The sequence below is a fragment of the Biomphalaria glabrata genome, chromosome 17 (genome assembly GCF_947242115.1).
Source record: "Biomphalaria glabrata chromosome 17, xgBioGlab47.1, whole genome shotgun sequence".
NCBI lineage: Eukaryota > Metazoa > Mollusca > Gastropoda > Planorbidae > Biomphalaria > Biomphalaria glabrata.
In genome coordinates this window covers 11,228,109-11,246,479 of record NC_074727.1, presented here as the reverse complement: position 1 = coordinate 11,246,479, position 18,371 = coordinate 11,228,109, and the positions used below count along the sequence as shown (strand labels likewise).

The following is an 18,371-nucleotide window of genomic DNA, read 5'->3' as shown; positions in this document are numbered from 1 at the left end:
TCAAATACATTTTTTGTTGCTGTTTATAAGTTTTGCTCAGTTTGTAGTTGATACAGTTCTGAAATCATCCTCAGTAATACAAAATATAAACATAAATGTTTGCTGCTCGTCTGTATAAAAAAAATCAGGTATTTTTCCACTATTTGTGTCCAATATTGTGCTAGACATGAGAAATAGATGGGTATATAGATTTTATAATATAAATTAATAATTCAAATTATTAGGAAACATTATTTTCATCTTACAATATAGGTTATTAAATATCTCTATTACAACATATATTGGTTATAAAAATTCTTTCTGTTTTCAAAGTTGACAAAATGCTGTCTAGTACAGTGAAAGCTTTGGATAGCTTTAACATCGATTGATTGTGCTTATCCAGCTAAGTGTCCAGACTAAAAACTATGGCATACAACATCTTTATTTATGCTGCATAACTGAGTCTTTCTTCATGGCATGCATTTTCAACAGAAAATTGATACCCTATTTCCTTAGAGCTCTTCCTGGGCTTAAGTCGCTTCTTTTCTATTGATTGCCTTGGGCAGTGGTTCTAAAATGGTGACTGTCAATCATAACATTGCATCCTGGTTTTGTTTATTTTGTATTTTACTGAACTGTCCTCATAACATTACTGAATACACTTCTAGTATTTTATACTGATGCAAGTTAGCATTAAGTTTTATAAAATATTTTGTCTCTTTCTTTCTTCTAAATAAACTACTACAATAAATAAGTATTAGAAACTGTAATTAGCATGCAAGTTATTTCAGCTTTCCACTGCCTAGCAAGTATGTTATAATTTTATATTTGATTTGTTCCACCACTCTCCCCACCCACTTGTTTTTTTAGATCTTGTATTTGTTTTGCCCTCAGTCTGCATTATCCACCTTGTCTTGTAGCATGAGTCTGTATCAAGATGATTGCTTTCAGTTTGAACTGTCTTTGTTGGGACATAATATTTCATAATGACATATGAACTTTTTTTCTTTTTGAAAGCTAAGAGCTTGATGCCTAAAAATATTGTGTTTCTTTCATTGAATTAATACTGCTGCGTACTATAACTACACATTCATGTTAAAGTTAGTTGGCTTTTAAAACCAGAAAACACCAGCCAAGTATTTAAGGGAGATAAATACGGCAGGCTGCTGTTATTAGGACAAGGTTGTCTTTGGTAAGAGCTCAGAATGAGTTCTTTAGAGTGGTTTCCCATCGCTGGTAGAGATGTTAGTGCTTTTATTTCTTCTCCCTTCTGAATTACTACTATGTAGCCAGCCATATTTGGACACTGCTTATTAACCTAGCTAATGGTATAAGGAAAGTGGGGTGCTCTTTGTTGGTCATTCTGTCATGAGCCTCCTTACAATGGAAACACCAATCAGTGACTTTCAAAGATTTAAATACAAATAATTGAGAAACGCTTCTTTAGATTTGATTGACACAGTGTTTTTTTTTTCCAATTAAATGTGTTGATTTAGTAAAACATACATTTCTCATATCACTTGGATATTTTTCTTTATTTAGAAAAGATTAATAATAAATGTGGCTATTATTATCTAGCTCTATACTAGGGGGCATTGGGTCAGAATTTAAATGTTAAGAGTGCCTGGCTACTGAACTAAGGTATTTAACATTTGGAATTTTATTGCATCTCTTTGTCTACCTAGCTGTAATAGGTACCTGGCACAATTTAAAGGGGAAAAAGTAGTTGGTTGTCTGATGGCTTTTATGTAAGAGCACTGATTCTAATCTAAGAACCCATAGGATACTACTATTTTTTATATTTATTGTCCCAGTCTCATATCATGAGACACTACACAGTTTAGGAACCACTCAAGTACATGTGTGCTTAACTTATGAATTTGAATTATATTATGGTGGTACATGTCAGTAATTTTGTATAACAGGAAAAAAAGTATAATAAACATAGCTTTTAATTTGTTTTTAAAAACTTGATATTTATCCTTTACAGTATTCATCGCTAAATCAATATCTGTTCAGTTTAGTTCAATAGTATTTTTTTTTAAAATTCAAAATATACTTGTATGGCCAAACCCCTAAAACAACATAGTTACATACAAAACTTTGATTACCCTGGTTTAGGTAGTGCAGGAATTTTTTCAGTTAGTGCCACAAACATGATGACTTGACTTCTAATGATGAGATTCTGTTAAAATTGGTCATTTTGCTAAAAACTTGATACATTGTTAACCTAGCAGGTCTAGTGTGTTCTGCTTAAGATATTCCCATAATGATAGATTCATAAACTTGAATGTTGGTAAATAATATTAGTAGCTATACAATGTTTGGTACCTATTACAAGCTTCTGACATATTAACTTGCCTTTCATTTTAATGTTGATGTTATATAATCAATCACTTTTGATTGAAAAGAATCATTTTATATTTTTTTTTATTTTTTTTGTGTGCACAGTTTACCAGATGGCCTACTCCAGTTACGTAACTTGACACAGCTAGGCTTGAATGATGTTGCTCTGCAGAGGCTACCTTATGACATTGCCAGGTAAAGTACTTGGCCAACAGGTCTATCTGCTGCCAAAATCTTCTTAGGTTTTCAAGTAGTTCAAAGTATTAGAAAATTGATTCTATTTTTGACTCTTCATTTTTTATGAAGTGATGAATTATTATTTGGAATAGGTTCTGAAAATTTTCTGGGCTTGATTTCTTTAGGTTAATGTGATGAAATGGAAGAACCAATACTAATTACTTGACATATGATAATCCCACTAATTCTGTTGAGGACAATAGTAGATGTTCTAGTTTGGTTAATGAAGTCTGTGATTCACACTAAATGTAGGGCTATATGAAATTCATTTGTACAAAACTCATATAAAAATTAGCAACAAGTTTAATCGAGAAAAAAAAATGAACAATGATATAATACACTTGATTATCAAACTAATATTATACTTCAATGTCTGCATAATTAAAACAATAGTACCTCATATAAATGTTTGTAAATGTCATTTACAATTTCTTGTGTATATGCTTAGCTGCCTACTTGTTCTTTTGTTTTCAGCCTGACAAGTTTGGTTTCCTTAGAACTTAGGGACAATATGCTCAAGGTCATCCCACAGTCCATTTCTTTTCTCATCAAACTGAAGATATTAGACTTGGGGAGCAATGACTTGGAGAACTTGGTCAGTACAATGTTGAACACATTAAAAAAACCTTCAAACTAACTCTTGGGTTTTTTATATGCTGACTACGAAAGTGTATAATTGTTTTTTTTTTTTCAGTTGAACAAAGTAGATTTTAACTTAATAAAGATTTTTACACTATTGAATTGTGTGGATTTCCCTATTTTAAATGTTATCCATTTGTTTTAATTTAGAAAATGTGTAGTGATGTTTCATGCACAAATGGAAGACCATTTTATCTTATCTTATATTATACAGACATGCTTTAAAAAGATTGCTTATTCCTACCCATGTTCTATCTAGTTGAAGAATATTGTAATATTGTTTTTCATCAATTCAGGCACCTTATTCCATAGCTCAGTTAGTTGTATCAAGCTAATGGGGCCAGACACTTTAAATCCAAATCTTTTAGTGTCCTACACATTATTGCTTTTTTACATTTGTCTTAACATCTAGTTAATATTTCAAAATGCATTGATTTTATTATCTTTAACTAAATATTTATTCTCAATATACTATTGAGCATGGACTGGGTTTAATCAGCTGTCAGGAAAACTAATGATATAAAGATATGATAAAGATATGAATTTATTTTTCTAAACCCTTGAAATGTTATTAATATAACTTATTAAATAATTTTACAAATTTTTTTAAAGTTTGATGCGTTTTGTGTTATTGTATAATATTATATTTATTTTCTGTTACAGCCACCATCTATAGGTTCTTTACCTGCTTTGGAGGAATTGTGGCTTGACTGCAATTACTTGACAGAATTACCTCCTGTAAGATCATTGTTTACATATAGTTAGTGAATTTTGACATCTTTTTATGTCTAAATTAATGGTTGGGTTACACTTGTTATGGACAATGTTTAATTTATGTCAAAATAGTTCAATAGTCATATTGCTGCTAGGATATGGTTAACATGGAAAAAAAACTTATACTGAGTCTCATGAATATCTACTTATCACATTAGAAAGATCACTTTAAAAAAGATTTATATATATAAAAATGGCAGAAGCCTTTGGATTACAAGTTCTTATATCACTTCTGTTGTTGTTTTTCCCAGGAGATTGGCAATTTGAAAAAGTTGTCTATACTAGATGTTTCTGAAAACCAACTTGAATATCTTCCAGAAGAAATTGGAGGCCTGCAAAGTTTAACTGATCTTTGTTTGTCTCAGAATGGTCTGGAGTATTTACCAGAGGGCATTGGTGAGGAGTTATATTAACTTTAATTTTTATAAGATTCATAATCACTGAATTACACAAGACTTTAGAACAAACAAAATTTAAGCATTTTATAGCTGTATTAAAGATAAAAGTTGAGGGCTGATAATTTTGATGAAAATTAAAAAACAAAACAAATTCTTTGAACATTTTTACATAAGAAATTATTTTTTGTGTTTTATTTTCTCTTGTTTAAATAGGTAACCTGAGAAAATTAGCAATACTTAAAGTTGATATGAATAGATTATTGGCACTAACTTCATACATCGGCAGGTTGGTATTCATTGTTTCGTACTTATGCCTAAGAAAAAAATAGGTGCATTTTATTGGCAGAATGAAGATATTGGAGCCACTTGTTACACACTCAATTAACTTTAAAAAATATTAATTTCTGTTCCTTTTTAATTTCTCTTGTCTGCTTCTCATCTCATCTCTCTGTTTCTTAAAGACACATATTTATATCATATCATCGTAGTGTATTATTGATTGTTGTTTTGTTAACATATCTTGTTTCTCCTAACAGCTGTGAAAATATGCAAGAATTAATTTTAACAGAGAATCTGCTGTCGGTAAGTGGAATCTTTTTTGTGTGGGTTTTATTTTTTAGCATAATAAGATATACTAATGAATAATATGATAAAAATACATTAAAATGAACTAATTTTGAAAGTAATCAAAAAAAAAAAAAAAAGTTAAACCAATAATTAATATTTTCCTCAGGATTTACCCAATTCTATTGGGAAGCTAAAAAACCTGCACAACTTGAATGTAGATAGGAACAGATTGACTGAAATACCAGTTGAGGTAAGAGGGAAAAGGGTTTTGAGTCTTTTCATTTGTCAACATGTTAAGAATTGAAGAAATTAATTGTAAATAAAATAAATGAGAAATGGATGAGTGCTCTCATCCAAATCACAAGAAAGATGGCGCTTACTATAAGCTATCCCGACAAGACCAACGTCTAATCTTTCGACTCAGGACCGGACACTACAGAATGCGACAACATATGTACCGGAAGCTCAAAATTGGAACCAGTGAAATCTGCCCATGTGGAGTATCACCAGAGAATGCCGTCCACGTCCTCCAAAACTGCTCTCTTTACCAAGAGGCCCGTATAAGACATTGGCCCCAAATCACCCCAATAGAAAGAAATCTATATGGAGAGCTCCCTGATTTGGAAACCACTGCGCAGTTCATCTCATGTATTGGTCTAGTCGTCTGAACACTCCAACATAACAATGAGAACGAAGAAGAAGAAGAATTCAACATGTTCAAATATGTTTGTAATGGGTGAGAGGATGAGTGATTGTAGCAAGTCTTTTGTGTGGATTTATTTGAACATGTTGTCTTATTTAGTGAGAAATGACTTTTGTTAGCTATTTGTGCTGTTCTATGTCACATACTCCATAAGAGAGAGCACAGCAACAAAAAGACTGAAATGAAAACATTGTACTCTTCCTATTGTTGTGTAGTTTTAATATATATATATATATATATATATATATATATATATATATATATATATATATATATATATTTTATATACGGCAACTTTCATGCACACTCACAGTGGTAAGGTTTAGTCTCTTTTGTTGACTACTAGGGGGAGGGGTAACTGGGAGAAGGTTTCCATGCTACCTGTAGGTGCTCAGCGAACACAACTCTGCTTGAGTGGGGAATCGAACTTGAACCCTACCCCCATCCCCCTTGATATTTATCTAAAAGGTTTTTGCCCCTCAGCCCCACATTGAAAAGGTTCAATATCAAAATGTGGAGCACTGTGGTGTGATGTTATAATCTACTTGTTCTCTCCATTTAGATTGGCAAATGTAACAAGCTAGGAGTTCTCTCTATGAGGGATAACAAATTATTGAGATTACCCCAGGAATTGGGAAACTTAAATAAGCTCCAGGTCCTGGATGTTTCAGGAAACAGGTTAGTAGCGTCTATGTGAGCAGTTCTGTAAGAAATTCTTTGGTTTGTTTTACCTAAGCTTTATTTGCATACAATCATTTTAAATTAGCCTATACTCTTAATTCATTGATTGGTAGTTGAATTTTATTTATGTAAAAATTTAAAAAATAAATTGTCACATAGTAAGATATTTATGAAATCATGCCTCCCAGAAGGGCAGAAAAAGCATAAAGATGCTGTAAAAATATATTTTTTATTATTTTGTGTACAAAAATGTTAATAAAAAGGAGATAATTGAAGATAATTTCTGACTAAATACTAAGCCTATTTTTTTTCTTCTAATCACTGAAATCAAAGAGTTAAAGTGAATAGCACAACATTAAATGTGTGTGAGATTAACACAGGAGTTCTTGAACATCAGCTTTTTATCAAATTTAAAGAAAGTTAAAAGACAACACAGTTCTTCAACATTTTCAAAATAAAAATCACTCACAAAACATAGTGTGAATTCTTGCATGTGTGACCATTCCTACTGTAATCTTTGAGCCATTTCATTGTACACATTGTTTGTTCTTCTAGATTGGAATACTTGCCATTCACCATTGCCAACTTAAACCTTAAAGCCTTGTGGTTATCTGAAAACCAAGCCCAACCAATGCTCAAGTTTCAGACAGACTTTGACGAGAGAACTGGTCAGCGTGTTCTCACCTGTTTTCTGTTACCCCAGCAAGGTTTCCACACAGAAAGCATGGGTAGGTAACAGCGAGATCAGCTTATGTCTTTATTGTATTTTATCTTAAGATGTGGTGTATTTCCTTGAGATTGATTTATCAGGTTCAACTGTTTGAGAAATAGGGAAATACAGTTTTATTGATAAATCATGTTTATTTTTACTTGAAATAGGGCATTAGAGTTTCAGTATCCTTATTCTTTTTTTTAAAACTATTCAAATAATGTATAAGTATGGTTCAAAATGTTTAAGCTTTATACTTAGTATTTATTTTTTTGTTTGCCTAGAAAACCTTCTTAAAGGCAGCATAGCAACTGAAGGTAGTTTCACAGACAAAGATAAACCAAGAGACAGCGTAATTAGGTTTGCAGAGGATAATGACAAGTTGGATGATGGGGAAGACACAGATTCTGACTCAGTAAGTATCTTCATTCATGTTTCATTTTTTTCTGTGTTGTTCAGAGAGCCTCTGAACTAGATAGCTAGTCCTTCCCTTTTTACAGTGCGTCTTGTGACACATGCATATATTGTGTTTTACAGAGTCACTTTGTCAGGCATGACACACCTCATCCCAAAGAGCTAAAGGCCAGACATTCTAAATTTTTAAAAGACAAGAATATTGATGGACATGTCATACCCCATCATGAGAACCGAGAGGATGTAAGTGTTTTGAAAATTTTTTTATCTTTAAATTATTTCACATTCCAAAGAGACCAAAAAATATATATCTAGTATATTATTGTATACTATAACCCAAATTTAAGTTGTAATATAATATCAGACTATTAAAAGAGCTAGAATTTATTTCACAAAATATTTTAATGAATTAAAAAAAACATTCATTCCAGGATCGGGCCTTTCAGCCGTCACGTGATCATGACACTAGGTATTCTGATGATGATGAGGCTCCAGGGCCTTATTATAAAGATTCAAACCCGCCTGCTCAATTTAACTCTACATACACTAAAAGTCCCAGCAAAGAAGTCAAACCTGTGCCTAGACCTCCTGAAATCATCAAAGGTAAGGTGGACTATTAGAAGTATCTTATCAAAAAAACATTAACTTACTAGAATTCTTGCTGGTTTACAGAGAGTAGCAGGATTCAAAGACCAGGGAATATACGTTTGGGAAAAAAAGCACACCAGCAGTGTCTGTTAATTTGTTCCAAGGCTTTACATTGTTTATTATGGCAGGAATGTCCCCCTCTTTTTTTTTTTTAAACTTCCATTAAATGGGACACATTTAAATGTCCCCCCAACATACTTTTCATCCTGTGAATTATTGTATTTGTTACAACAAAATAAAATGAACCACTCTCTTTCTCTTTCCTTACCCATCACTCTCTCTCTCCTTAGTCTCTCTCATCTCTCTGGAACCCCCTTTTGTTTTGTTTTTTCACCTTGCACACTGTAATGTTGTTGGGCATAAACTTTTGAATCAATTAGAATGACGCACTTTTTACCCCTCCCCTCTTTATTTCTTTTATTATCATTTTTAGTTCACTGCTTTGTGTAACAAATTCTATATATTGTATAAGTCAGCAAGATTTCATCAGTTAAATGATGTTGAAAATACATAATTTGAAAAATTGAGTATATTTATTCAGTCTCTTGAGGTACACTTTTAAAAATACATGTACAATTTGTGTTTTTATTACAGCCCCAGAGCTTGAGGGTCCACCACCTCCCTCAGTGCCATCAGAATCTTCATCCTCAGAAGATGAGGACTTGCCACAAGAGACAGCCCCCTTATTAACTAAAACAGTGACCCTCGCCCCACCGCCTACAGTGAGGATAGCCCCCAATGAGGTGGAGGAGATAGACGAGGAAGATTCCAGAGAAGACTCAGGTTCTGAGCGAGCCCGTCACAGCTCTGGGGAAAATTCTGAGGATGAAGTGAGTACAGAAAAATTACTGGCGGCTTATTATAGGGTTTTATTAGCTAGTACATGACATTAAATTATATCTTCATTAGGATATTTTTTAAAAGTTATAATTTGTAATTTAAATTTTAAATAATTTTTGGGCTTAATGTACATGATCAATGTATTTACTCTTTTACTATTGGAAAGTCTTATCTTTGCACAGAATATACTGAGAGACAAGAAAGTTGAGTTTGCTCCAGATATTGATGAAGATGTAAACAAAGATCACAGACTGAGGCGAAGAGACACTCCCCATTATTTGAAGAACAAACGTGTGAATAAGGAAGAGGATGCTGAACAGAAGGTCCTGGAGATCCTTGCCCAAGTCTCAAAACAAAGAGAGACAGCTGCCCTATCACCAGCTGTTCAAGTGGGTGGCTTTCAAAGACATTTTTTTTATATAATTAGCAGTAACCTATTAGATTTTTATATCAATCATTGAGTGCAAAATGTGAGTATTTGGCTATGAATGCTTTTTGATTCTAAGGCTTCAGTTTGATTCCAGGGCATGTAGATTATGACCATATTCTTGTGTACTACCAAGAAAGATACTATACTAGTCTTTAGTGGACATTGTTAAATTGATGAGTTTATTTTGTTAATAGCCACCAGAATTAGACGTAATAACATCACCGCCCCCTGCCACACAGCAGATGCCTGTTGAAGTGCAAGAGGAAGAATTTGTTATTCACATCCTGCGGGAGCCTGGCCAGGGCCTGGGTATCAGTATTGCAGGTGGCAAAGGTTCAACACCAGTCAAAGGCAACGATGAGGTAAAGCATGAATTAATAAATGTACTTTTGTCACAAATGTATTTATTACTTTCCTACAAAGTATTCAGTTCAGGAAGGTGCTGAATGTAATTTGATTGAGCTTTGAGCACTCTTGTTTGCATAGTTAAGACTCCATACATTGGTTCAATTACCAAACCCTAGCTAGCTTTTTCAACTAATTAAACTGTCTGTCAAATCAGGTGCATGGTTAGTCTGCTTGGTTAGTACTTTAAAGCATTATTAGATTTTAGGCAAGGCTGTCCTTAAATTAACTTATAAAAGTAGAAATAAGATAAAGATAAGGTATTTATCTACCAATAGAATTTTGATAATTTCATAAAAACTCACATAAAATTTAAAAGATTTTGCTTGTTTAATAAATATCAGTAATTAAATTACATGATATTATTTAGTAATAAGAATGTAATATGTATTTCTATATCAATATCCACAGAGTATCTTTATATCCAGAGTAACAGAAGATGGTCCAGCAGGTAAAGCTGGTATCTTGAAAGGAGATAAATTATTGAAGGTAGGAATGCATTGTATATTAGGGTAAGGGAGAATTATCTGTTTAGTCTTATGACTGATGATAAATATAACTGCTTTCATGTAGAAAATCTGGATAGAATGTCTTGATTTGATCTATCTCCTCATGTTATTGTCAGTTAGTCAGTTTTCTAGTTTAACATTGACCATAAAAATGTGTGACCTTATCTTCATAGGGACTTATGGATCTCAACAGGAACTTTAGAAAAATTACATTCTGTTGTAGATGGTTCACATCATTGCAATTACATCCTCATAGACTTCTGTAACTGAACTCTTTGTTTAAAGGATTAAATAGAAGCTAATTTTGATGATGTCCATTATGTATTGTGTCTAGCCCTTTTTTTTTCATTATTGTTTTTTTTCTGTTTTATAGTAGAGAATTTTTAGAAAAACTTTGGTAGTCAAACCAAAGTTCAGCTTTATATAAAATATCATTATTTTATTTAACCCCTCATTTATAATGCCTGTGCACTATATATTGTCTCATTTTATCCCTCCCCAAAAACTTGTTCTATACCTGCAATACAAGACTTACTTTCTAAACAAGTTAACTGTTAATATTTCAGGTGAATTCCAATAGTTTAGTAGATGCTGATCACTATACTGCAGTCAATGTTTTGAAGAACAGCGGCAATGACATCACGATGGTTGTGGCTAGAGAGAAGCTCGTAGCCAATGCTCATGCAGAGGTCAGTTGTTAGCAATTTTAAAACCATTGTGAAAGTTTTAATTGATGGGTGAAAAACTTCAACTTTAAAAATTTCAATGTGAGATTAAAAATTGGTTTCCCTTGTGTTTCCTTAGAGCTTGGAGCTAGGTGACACAACACATGATAACATCACTACTGTTTCATTTACTGCAGAACCTGAGGCAGAAGTTTATGGAGAGGTAGATACAACTATTTTTTATCTAGTGGGTCTTAGTATAAAACAATAAGATTCAATGGCTTAAAGCAAAGTTGGAATCATAATAAAAAAATTGGAATAATTTGTAGAATAATGTTGTCGTTAGTTTCTTTATTTGTAGATCAATGTTGCTAGTACCTTTACCCTATTTATTTTTCAGCAAACGCTGTGTATCAATTTGTATCTGGATTAACATATTTATTGTTGGTAGAGTGTTACTGTTTGAGTGACACTTCTGTTTTGAAATTTTTAGTTTTGTATTTAATTTTCACCCATTGTTTTTTTTTCCCCTATGTCAGCAAGTGTAGCCAGCATGATATTACCCTTCTTTTTTTGTTTCCTCTTTTATTATTATTTAATATCTATTTCCCTGTTAGGGTTGTGACATACCTCACCATGTTTGAATTTCTCATACATTCAATGAAAATCAAACAAAATCTACTTTTCAGACTGTCTCCACGACATTGATACGAGACCACACTGGTTTAGGTTTTAGTATCGCTGGAGGGAGAGGAGCCGTGCCTTTTAAAGGCAATGACTCGGTAAGTGTTTTCTATCTCCTAACTGGCATGTCAGATAATTTCTGTACTCTGTACAATGATGTGAGGTCTTTTTGTATCTGGGCAAATATTCAAACATAATGATGCCTCATAAATCATGCCAGTTGTTGATATTTAGCGTTCAGGTAAGCTTGTATAGCATTATCAAAGTAAGCCTCGCCTGATATAATATTTTAATAAGTGAGCATAATATTATGATGAAAAAAAAAAGACTTTTTCTCTGTAAAAGTTATTGGCTTGTAAAATGACTTAGGGTTTTGTAGTTTCAACATTGTTGATTCTGTCTGTCTGCTTATTATGTGAGCTTATGTGTAAGGGCTGTTCTATTTTGTATTGGTGTGATTGTTCATCAAGTTTATTTTATTCTTGATCAGTCATTTATTCAAGAAACTGGTTAAAATGGAGAGTAAATTTTAAAAAAGTGTTATCTCAACATTATTTTATATTGCTATCTCATTGAGGATTAATAGATCAATGATTCAAGGCTTACAATGAATAATAAATCTGAGCAGTCAAAATATTGTGTTATTAATTAATGGTTCACTATTTTATTGACTATACTTGTGTTAAATAAGTGTTACACTAAGTCAATACTAATACACTGTAAGAAAATGTCATGTTTTGTATCAACCACTGTTTCAACAGATGTACAATTTATTAGAGGTTGGTATATTTGTGGGTGACAACACTTATCAGTCTGTTACTAATTATAGATTCCTGGACCATAGAACTAAGTCATCCTGCATTTTTTTTTCATTTTCTTGTTAAATTTTTTTTTCTTTTCTTTATTGAATATCTTCAAATAAGTGCATGAAAAGAAACTTTGTTGTTTTTTTGTTTCGCTTAAAAATTTTTTTTTCTGTTTCTTTTGTTATTAATTTCTTATGTTTGACAACTTTATAAATGTGTAAACAGAGTCTTGTGAGTTGTGTTTCTGGAAGCATGAGTAGCTAGCTTGCTGACTCAACATTCTTTTATTATTTATTTTTTTTTTTTTTATTTGTGTCTTTGAGCTATATTCATGGTACTTGACATTTCATTTGTTTTGTCTTCTACTTCATGAATGTTTAGCGTTGAGCTAATCAAACAGCGCATATGCATTGATCTTTTGTTTCGTATGATTTTAAATCTGTAAAAAGTTTTTTCCTATATAATAGGTTAGGGTTATACTACTGGGTACAATTTTAATAGTCACAGAAATATTTAAAATATTAAAGCATGTACATAAAGCAGGTAAAATAATTGACCCCAAGCCCAATGAAAGTAGTACTCTAGATGATAATGTAGAAGTTTGCCCCCAGAATAATAACCTTTGTGAAATAATCTGTCTCTGCATGATAATACTTGTTGTAATTCTATACTTATTGAGTAGAAATACATACATTACATGTACCTCTAATGTCTAAAAGTTGTTAATATCTCGTAAACTCTGGTTTAAATAAGGTATTTAGCTTCATGATGAACTTTTTTTAGAATGTTAAGACCTTAGAACAGCGGTTCTCAACCTTTTAAGCTCGGCGACCCCTTTTTACAATCCCCCACAATACCAATCCATATTTTCAATGGTCTTAGGCGACCCCTGGCAAATGGTCAATCGACCCCCGGGGGGGGGTCGCGATCCACGGGTTGAGAACCCCTGCCTTAGAAGAAAAAATGAAGGCTTCTTGGCAGCTAAGTTATTTGGCCTTTTTTTTATTATTAAATCAGAAGTGTCCTTAATCTGTATATTCATATTTATCATTATGTTACTTGGATCCATTTGTTATACTTTTGTTTAGGCAATCTACATATCTAAAATAACTCCTGGAGGCACAGCTGACAAAGATGGTGTTTTGAGAGTGGGCGATAGAATAGTTTCTGTAAGTCTTCGTTATTCTTCACCAATTAATTTAGAACAATTACACATAGAGTGAAATTCAGCTTTTTTTTTCTCCTCATCAACTTTGAATACATTTGATTGCTTTCTATGAAAGAAGGATTGAAATAATTGATTTCTTAAAAGTAGTTAGCTTGATCAGTTTCTGCAATAGATTAATGGAAAAAGTAAACATAAGTTGTTTCTTTCCAAAATTTTACATTGTTGATGTACTCAATTTTATTTTAACTTATTTATATATATATACTAGCCTGGCATTACCCGCGGCCTGCGGGTCTAAGTTTGTGTTTACTAATGTAGTGGATTGGATTTAGATGTATGTTAAACTTAGCTAATGATCCTTTCACGTTATTTCTCTTTCGCTACGAAAATGAAATTAGTTTTGCGAAAATGGGTTTACCCAGAGCAGATACATACATATCTATTAAAAACGAAAAGAGCGATAGATTTGTTAAATGAATGGGATTATAAAGTGAACAATTAAACGAAATAATTTTTAGTACGCGATTCATGAATGAATATAGATCTCGGCCCATCTCAACTCGGCTTCGCAGCTTTTGTAAACGAATGTAGTCTCTTAAAAATAATGCTTTAGAAAACCAAATTTGAATGTTTATTTGATCAAAATATGAAATGAATGGACTATAATTAGTATGTTCATGTGTTAAAGTATAAAACTATCTGTGCGAAGAGAAGTTTTATCACCTTAGAGTTGAATTAGAGTTTTAGATCTAGGGATGGGATTGATGGGATTATAAAGTAAACAATTAAACGAATTAATTTTCAGTAAGCGATTCATTACGGTATTGTCTAATGAAAGAATGTTTGTCAGGAAATCTGCAGTCACAGATATAAGAAACTAATTAATGTAAAAAATGCTTTTGAAACACAAAATTGAAGGTTAATTTTATTATATAATGAAATCAATGGATCTTCTTTTGTCTTTTCATGTGTCAAAGTAAAAAACTATCTGTGCAAAGTGTATTTCTTAAAATTAGATCTAGGTCTAAATCCTTTCTATCTTTTCTCATGTCAACATTGTAGACATGGCCTAGATCCATACTATAGCTTTAATAGAGTCGGACAACTTTATTTTTTTTTTAGGGTCTTAAGTTTGTTTTATGGCTACAATACATACACTAAGGTTTAAGTTGGTACCCAAGAAACATTCGTGCCAAGTTTTATCAAGATTGGTCAAGCGGTTTTGATGTCTATAAGTAACATACATACACCTCACATTCTACTTTATAGTATAGACTAGCCTGGCATTACCCGCGGCCTGCGGGTCTAAGTTTGTGTTTACTAATGTAGTGGATTGGATTTAGATGTATGTTAAACTTGGCTAATGATCCTTTGAAGTTATTTCTCTTTCGCTACGAAAATAAAATTAGTTTTGCGAAAATGGGTTTATCCGAAGTCGATACATTCATATCTATTAAAAATGAAAAGAGCGATAGCTTTGTTAAATAAATGGGATTATAAAGTGAACAATTAAACGAAATAATTTTTAGTACGCAATTCATGAATGAATATAGATATAGGCCTATTCAGCTTCGCAGCTTTTGTAAACGAATGTAGTCTCTTAAAAATAATGCTTTAGAAAACCAAATTTGAATGTTTATTTGATCAATATATGAAATTAATGGACTATAATTAGTATGTTCATGTGTTAAAGTATAAAACTATCTATGCGAAGAGAAGTTTTATCATCTTAGAGTTGAATTAGAGTTTTAGATCTAGGGATGGGATTATAAAGTAAGCAATTAAACGAATTAATTTTTAGTAAGCGATTCATTACGGTATTGTCTAATGAAAGAATGTTTGTCAGGAAATCTGCAGTCACAGATATAAGGAACTAATTAATGTAAAAAATGCTTTTGAAACACAAAATTGAAGGTTAATTTTATTATATAATGAAATCAATGGATCTTCTTTTGTCTTTTCATGTGTCAAAGTAAAAAACTATCTGTGCAAAGTGTATTTCTTAAAATTAGATCTAGGTCTAAATCCTTTCTATCTTTTCTCATGTCAACATTGTAGACATGGCCTAGATCCATACTATAGCTTTAATAGAGTCGGACAACTTTATTTTTTTTTTAGGGTCTTAAGTTTGTTTTAGGGCTACAATACATACACTAAGGTTTAAGTTGGTACCCAAGAAACATTCGTGCCAAGTTTTATCAAGATTGGTCAAGCGGTTTTGATGTCTATAAGTAACATACATACACCTCACATTCTACTTTATAGTATAGACTAGCCTGGCATTACCCGCGGCCTGCGGGTCTAAGTTTGTGTTTACTAATGTAGTGGATTGGATTTAGATGTATGTTAAACTTGGCTAATGATCCTTTGAAGTTATTTCTCTTTCGCTACGAAAATAAAATTAGTTTTGCGAAAATGGGTTTATCCGAAGTCGATACATTCATATCTATTAAAAATGAAAAGAGCGATAGCTTTGTTAAATAAATGGGATTATAAAGTGAACAATTAAACGAAATAATTTTTAGTACGCAATTCATGAATGAATATAGATATAGGCCTATTCAGCTTCGCAGCTTTTGTAAACGAATGTAGTCTCTTAAAAATAATGCTTTAGAAAACCAAATTTGAATGTTTATTTGATCAATATATGAAATTAATGGACTATAATTAGTATGTTCATGTGTTAAAGTATAAAACTATCTATGCGAAGAGAAGTTTTATCATCTTAGAGTTGAATTAGAGTTTTAGATCTAGGGATGGGATTATAAAGTAAGCAATTAAACGAATTAATTTTTAGTAAGCGATTCATTACGGTATTGTCTAATGAAAGAATGTTTGTCAGGAAATCTGCAGTCACAGATATAACGAACTAATTAATTCAAAAAATGCTTTTGAAACACAAAATTGAAGGTTAATTTTATTATATGATAAAATCAATGGATCTTTTTTTGTATTTTCATGTGTCAAAGTAAAAAACTATCTGCGCAAAGTGTATTTCTAAAAATTAGATCTAGGTCTAAATCCTTTCGATCTTTTCTATGTCAACATTGTAGACATGGCCTAGATCCATAAAATACTATAGTTGTAATAGAGTCGGACAACTTTATTTTTTTTTAGGGTCTTAAGTTTGTTTTAGGGCTACAATACATACACTAAGGTCTAAGTTGGTACCTAAGAAACATTCCTGCCAATTTTTATCAAGATTGGTCAAGCGGTTTTGATGTCTATAAGTAACATACATACACCTCACATTCTACTTTATAGTATATATATATATATATATATATATATATGTGTGTTTTTTATTTATATATATATAAATATATATGTTTTTTTAAAATTAATCTTTAGATCAATGATGTAGATATGGCAGATGCTCGTCATGACCAGGCTGTGGCGCTCCTGACAGGTCTAGATAGGACTATCAAACTAGTTGTGTATAGAGAAAAAATAGTGCCTAAAGGAGAAGGTTCAGAACCTCCACCCCCAGGCAGTCAGCGAATACCAAACATTACTCAGCCAGTCATCAACTGGCAGCAGAGCAGCACGCCTCCAGCACGGACGCCAAGCCCAGTTGGAGCCCAGCTCCCACCTAGACTGTCGCCATCATCAGCTGGTGCAGTGTCTTACCAAGCACCAACTGTGTCACTGACAAGTGTATCTAGTCCTTTGTCACCAGCAGGTAGAGCAAGTGGTTCCAGTCCTTCGTTTGGTTCTCCTAATCGGTATTCTGGGATAGAAGCAGGTCCAACTATGAGCCCTCCAAGCCCGTTCTCTGCTGCTGTTCCAACATCGTATTCATATCTTAGCCAGCCAGCTGCACCATCACCGACAGGGCAGACTTCACCATCACCTATATCTCCTAAATTTGGAGCAAAGACTATCTCCACAGACTGGTCAGTGCCGCCAACCTCTGTCCAGCCTCCAAAGTTTGTGTACCCTGGCTTTAGTAAAGCGCCATCGACCACAACGTCGGCAACGATATCCATTGCCTCAGCGCCATCCATATCAATCCCTCCGCCATCTCCTTCAGTTCAGACTCCGTCGGCCAGAAACTCAACATCACTTCCACCATCACAGACTCTGACTATGCCAGTACCAGCACAGATCTCCAGGTCATCTTCAGCCAGCTTGAACAGGGCAAGCACAGGAGATATTGGAGTCAGCAAAGTGTTGAACATGCCCACTATGTCCATTGAAACTCCAGATGATAGCCCTGAGTCGAACCATGTGGAGTTGAGGTCTCACTCTCCTCAGCCTTATCCAGTAGAAGTAAGTAGATTTGTTTCTAATCTAAAATATACAAGCCCACTGTAGACATGGCAGAAAAAAAGTTGAAACTAATGACCATTATTTTGTGCTTCTCTAACACTGTATCTGAAATTGGACCCATTGAAAATATAATTTCATTGTTGTTTTTTTTCTATATTTTATTTGTTATATAATAATAATCTTTATTATTCGTATGGAAATTTGTTTTTAACTAATGATTTTCAAATCATTCTTTGAAACACTGTTTTTGAGTTTAACATTATAAAACTGGACAGTGACAGTTTACTGTCACTGTTCATCTTAATAATCTTGTGTTAATGAATCAACTTGAAATTTCACATTGCAATTTCAGTCAGTGTTAAGACTAAAATGTAGCTTATTATGTGTTATACATCATTTATAAAATTAACTGCTTGTTTTAAATATAAAAAAACAACAACCCATTATTTGAAATAAATTTAGAAATCTTTCTTTTTTTCAAAATTAAGTTAACAGCA

General features: G+C 32.6%; 1 protein-coding gene across 18 annotated transcripts in view; it reads left to right on the top strand.

Moving 5' to 3' along the window:
- The window catches only part of LOC106055540 (protein scribble homolog), a 63,075-nt gene that overhangs the window by 19,238 nt on the left and 25,466 nt on the right, over positions 1-18,371 (top strand). For 17 of the 18 annotated variants that reach the window (XM_056016221.1, XM_056016215.1, XM_056016205.1 and 14 more), the window contains exons 4-25: positions 2,431-2,520; positions 3,037-3,157; positions 3,865-3,939; positions 4,227-4,371; positions 4,587-4,659; positions 4,910-4,955; positions 5,107-5,190; positions 6,206-6,321; positions 6,880-7,052; positions 7,318-7,448; positions 7,571-7,690; positions 7,879-8,050; positions 8,690-8,925; positions 9,118-9,324; positions 9,560-9,727; positions 10,182-10,259; positions 10,846-10,968; positions 11,084-11,167; positions 11,634-11,726; positions 12,390-12,407; positions 13,523-13,603; positions 16,954-17,874. In XM_056016221.1, coding sequence (XP_055872196.1) covers positions 2,431-2,520; positions 3,037-3,157; positions 3,865-3,939; positions 4,227-4,371; positions 4,587-4,659; positions 4,910-4,955; positions 5,107-5,190; positions 6,206-6,321; positions 6,880-7,052; positions 7,318-7,448; positions 7,571-7,690; positions 7,879-8,050; positions 8,690-8,925; positions 9,118-9,324; positions 9,560-9,727; positions 10,182-10,259; positions 10,846-10,968; positions 11,084-11,167; positions 11,634-11,726; positions 12,390-12,407; positions 13,523-13,603; positions 16,954-17,874 — 3,355 coding nt within the window. The remainder of the gene's footprint in view (positions 1-2,430; positions 2,521-3,036; positions 3,158-3,864; positions 3,940-4,226; positions 4,372-4,586; positions 4,660-4,909; positions 4,956-5,106; positions 5,191-6,205; positions 6,322-6,879; positions 7,053-7,317; positions 7,449-7,570; positions 7,691-7,878; positions 8,051-8,689; positions 8,926-9,117; positions 9,325-9,559; positions 9,728-10,181; positions 10,260-10,845; positions 10,969-11,083; positions 11,168-11,633; positions 11,727-12,389; positions 12,408-13,522; positions 13,604-16,953; positions 17,875-18,371) is intronic. The other variant, XM_056016204.1, reaches the window with a different exon arrangement.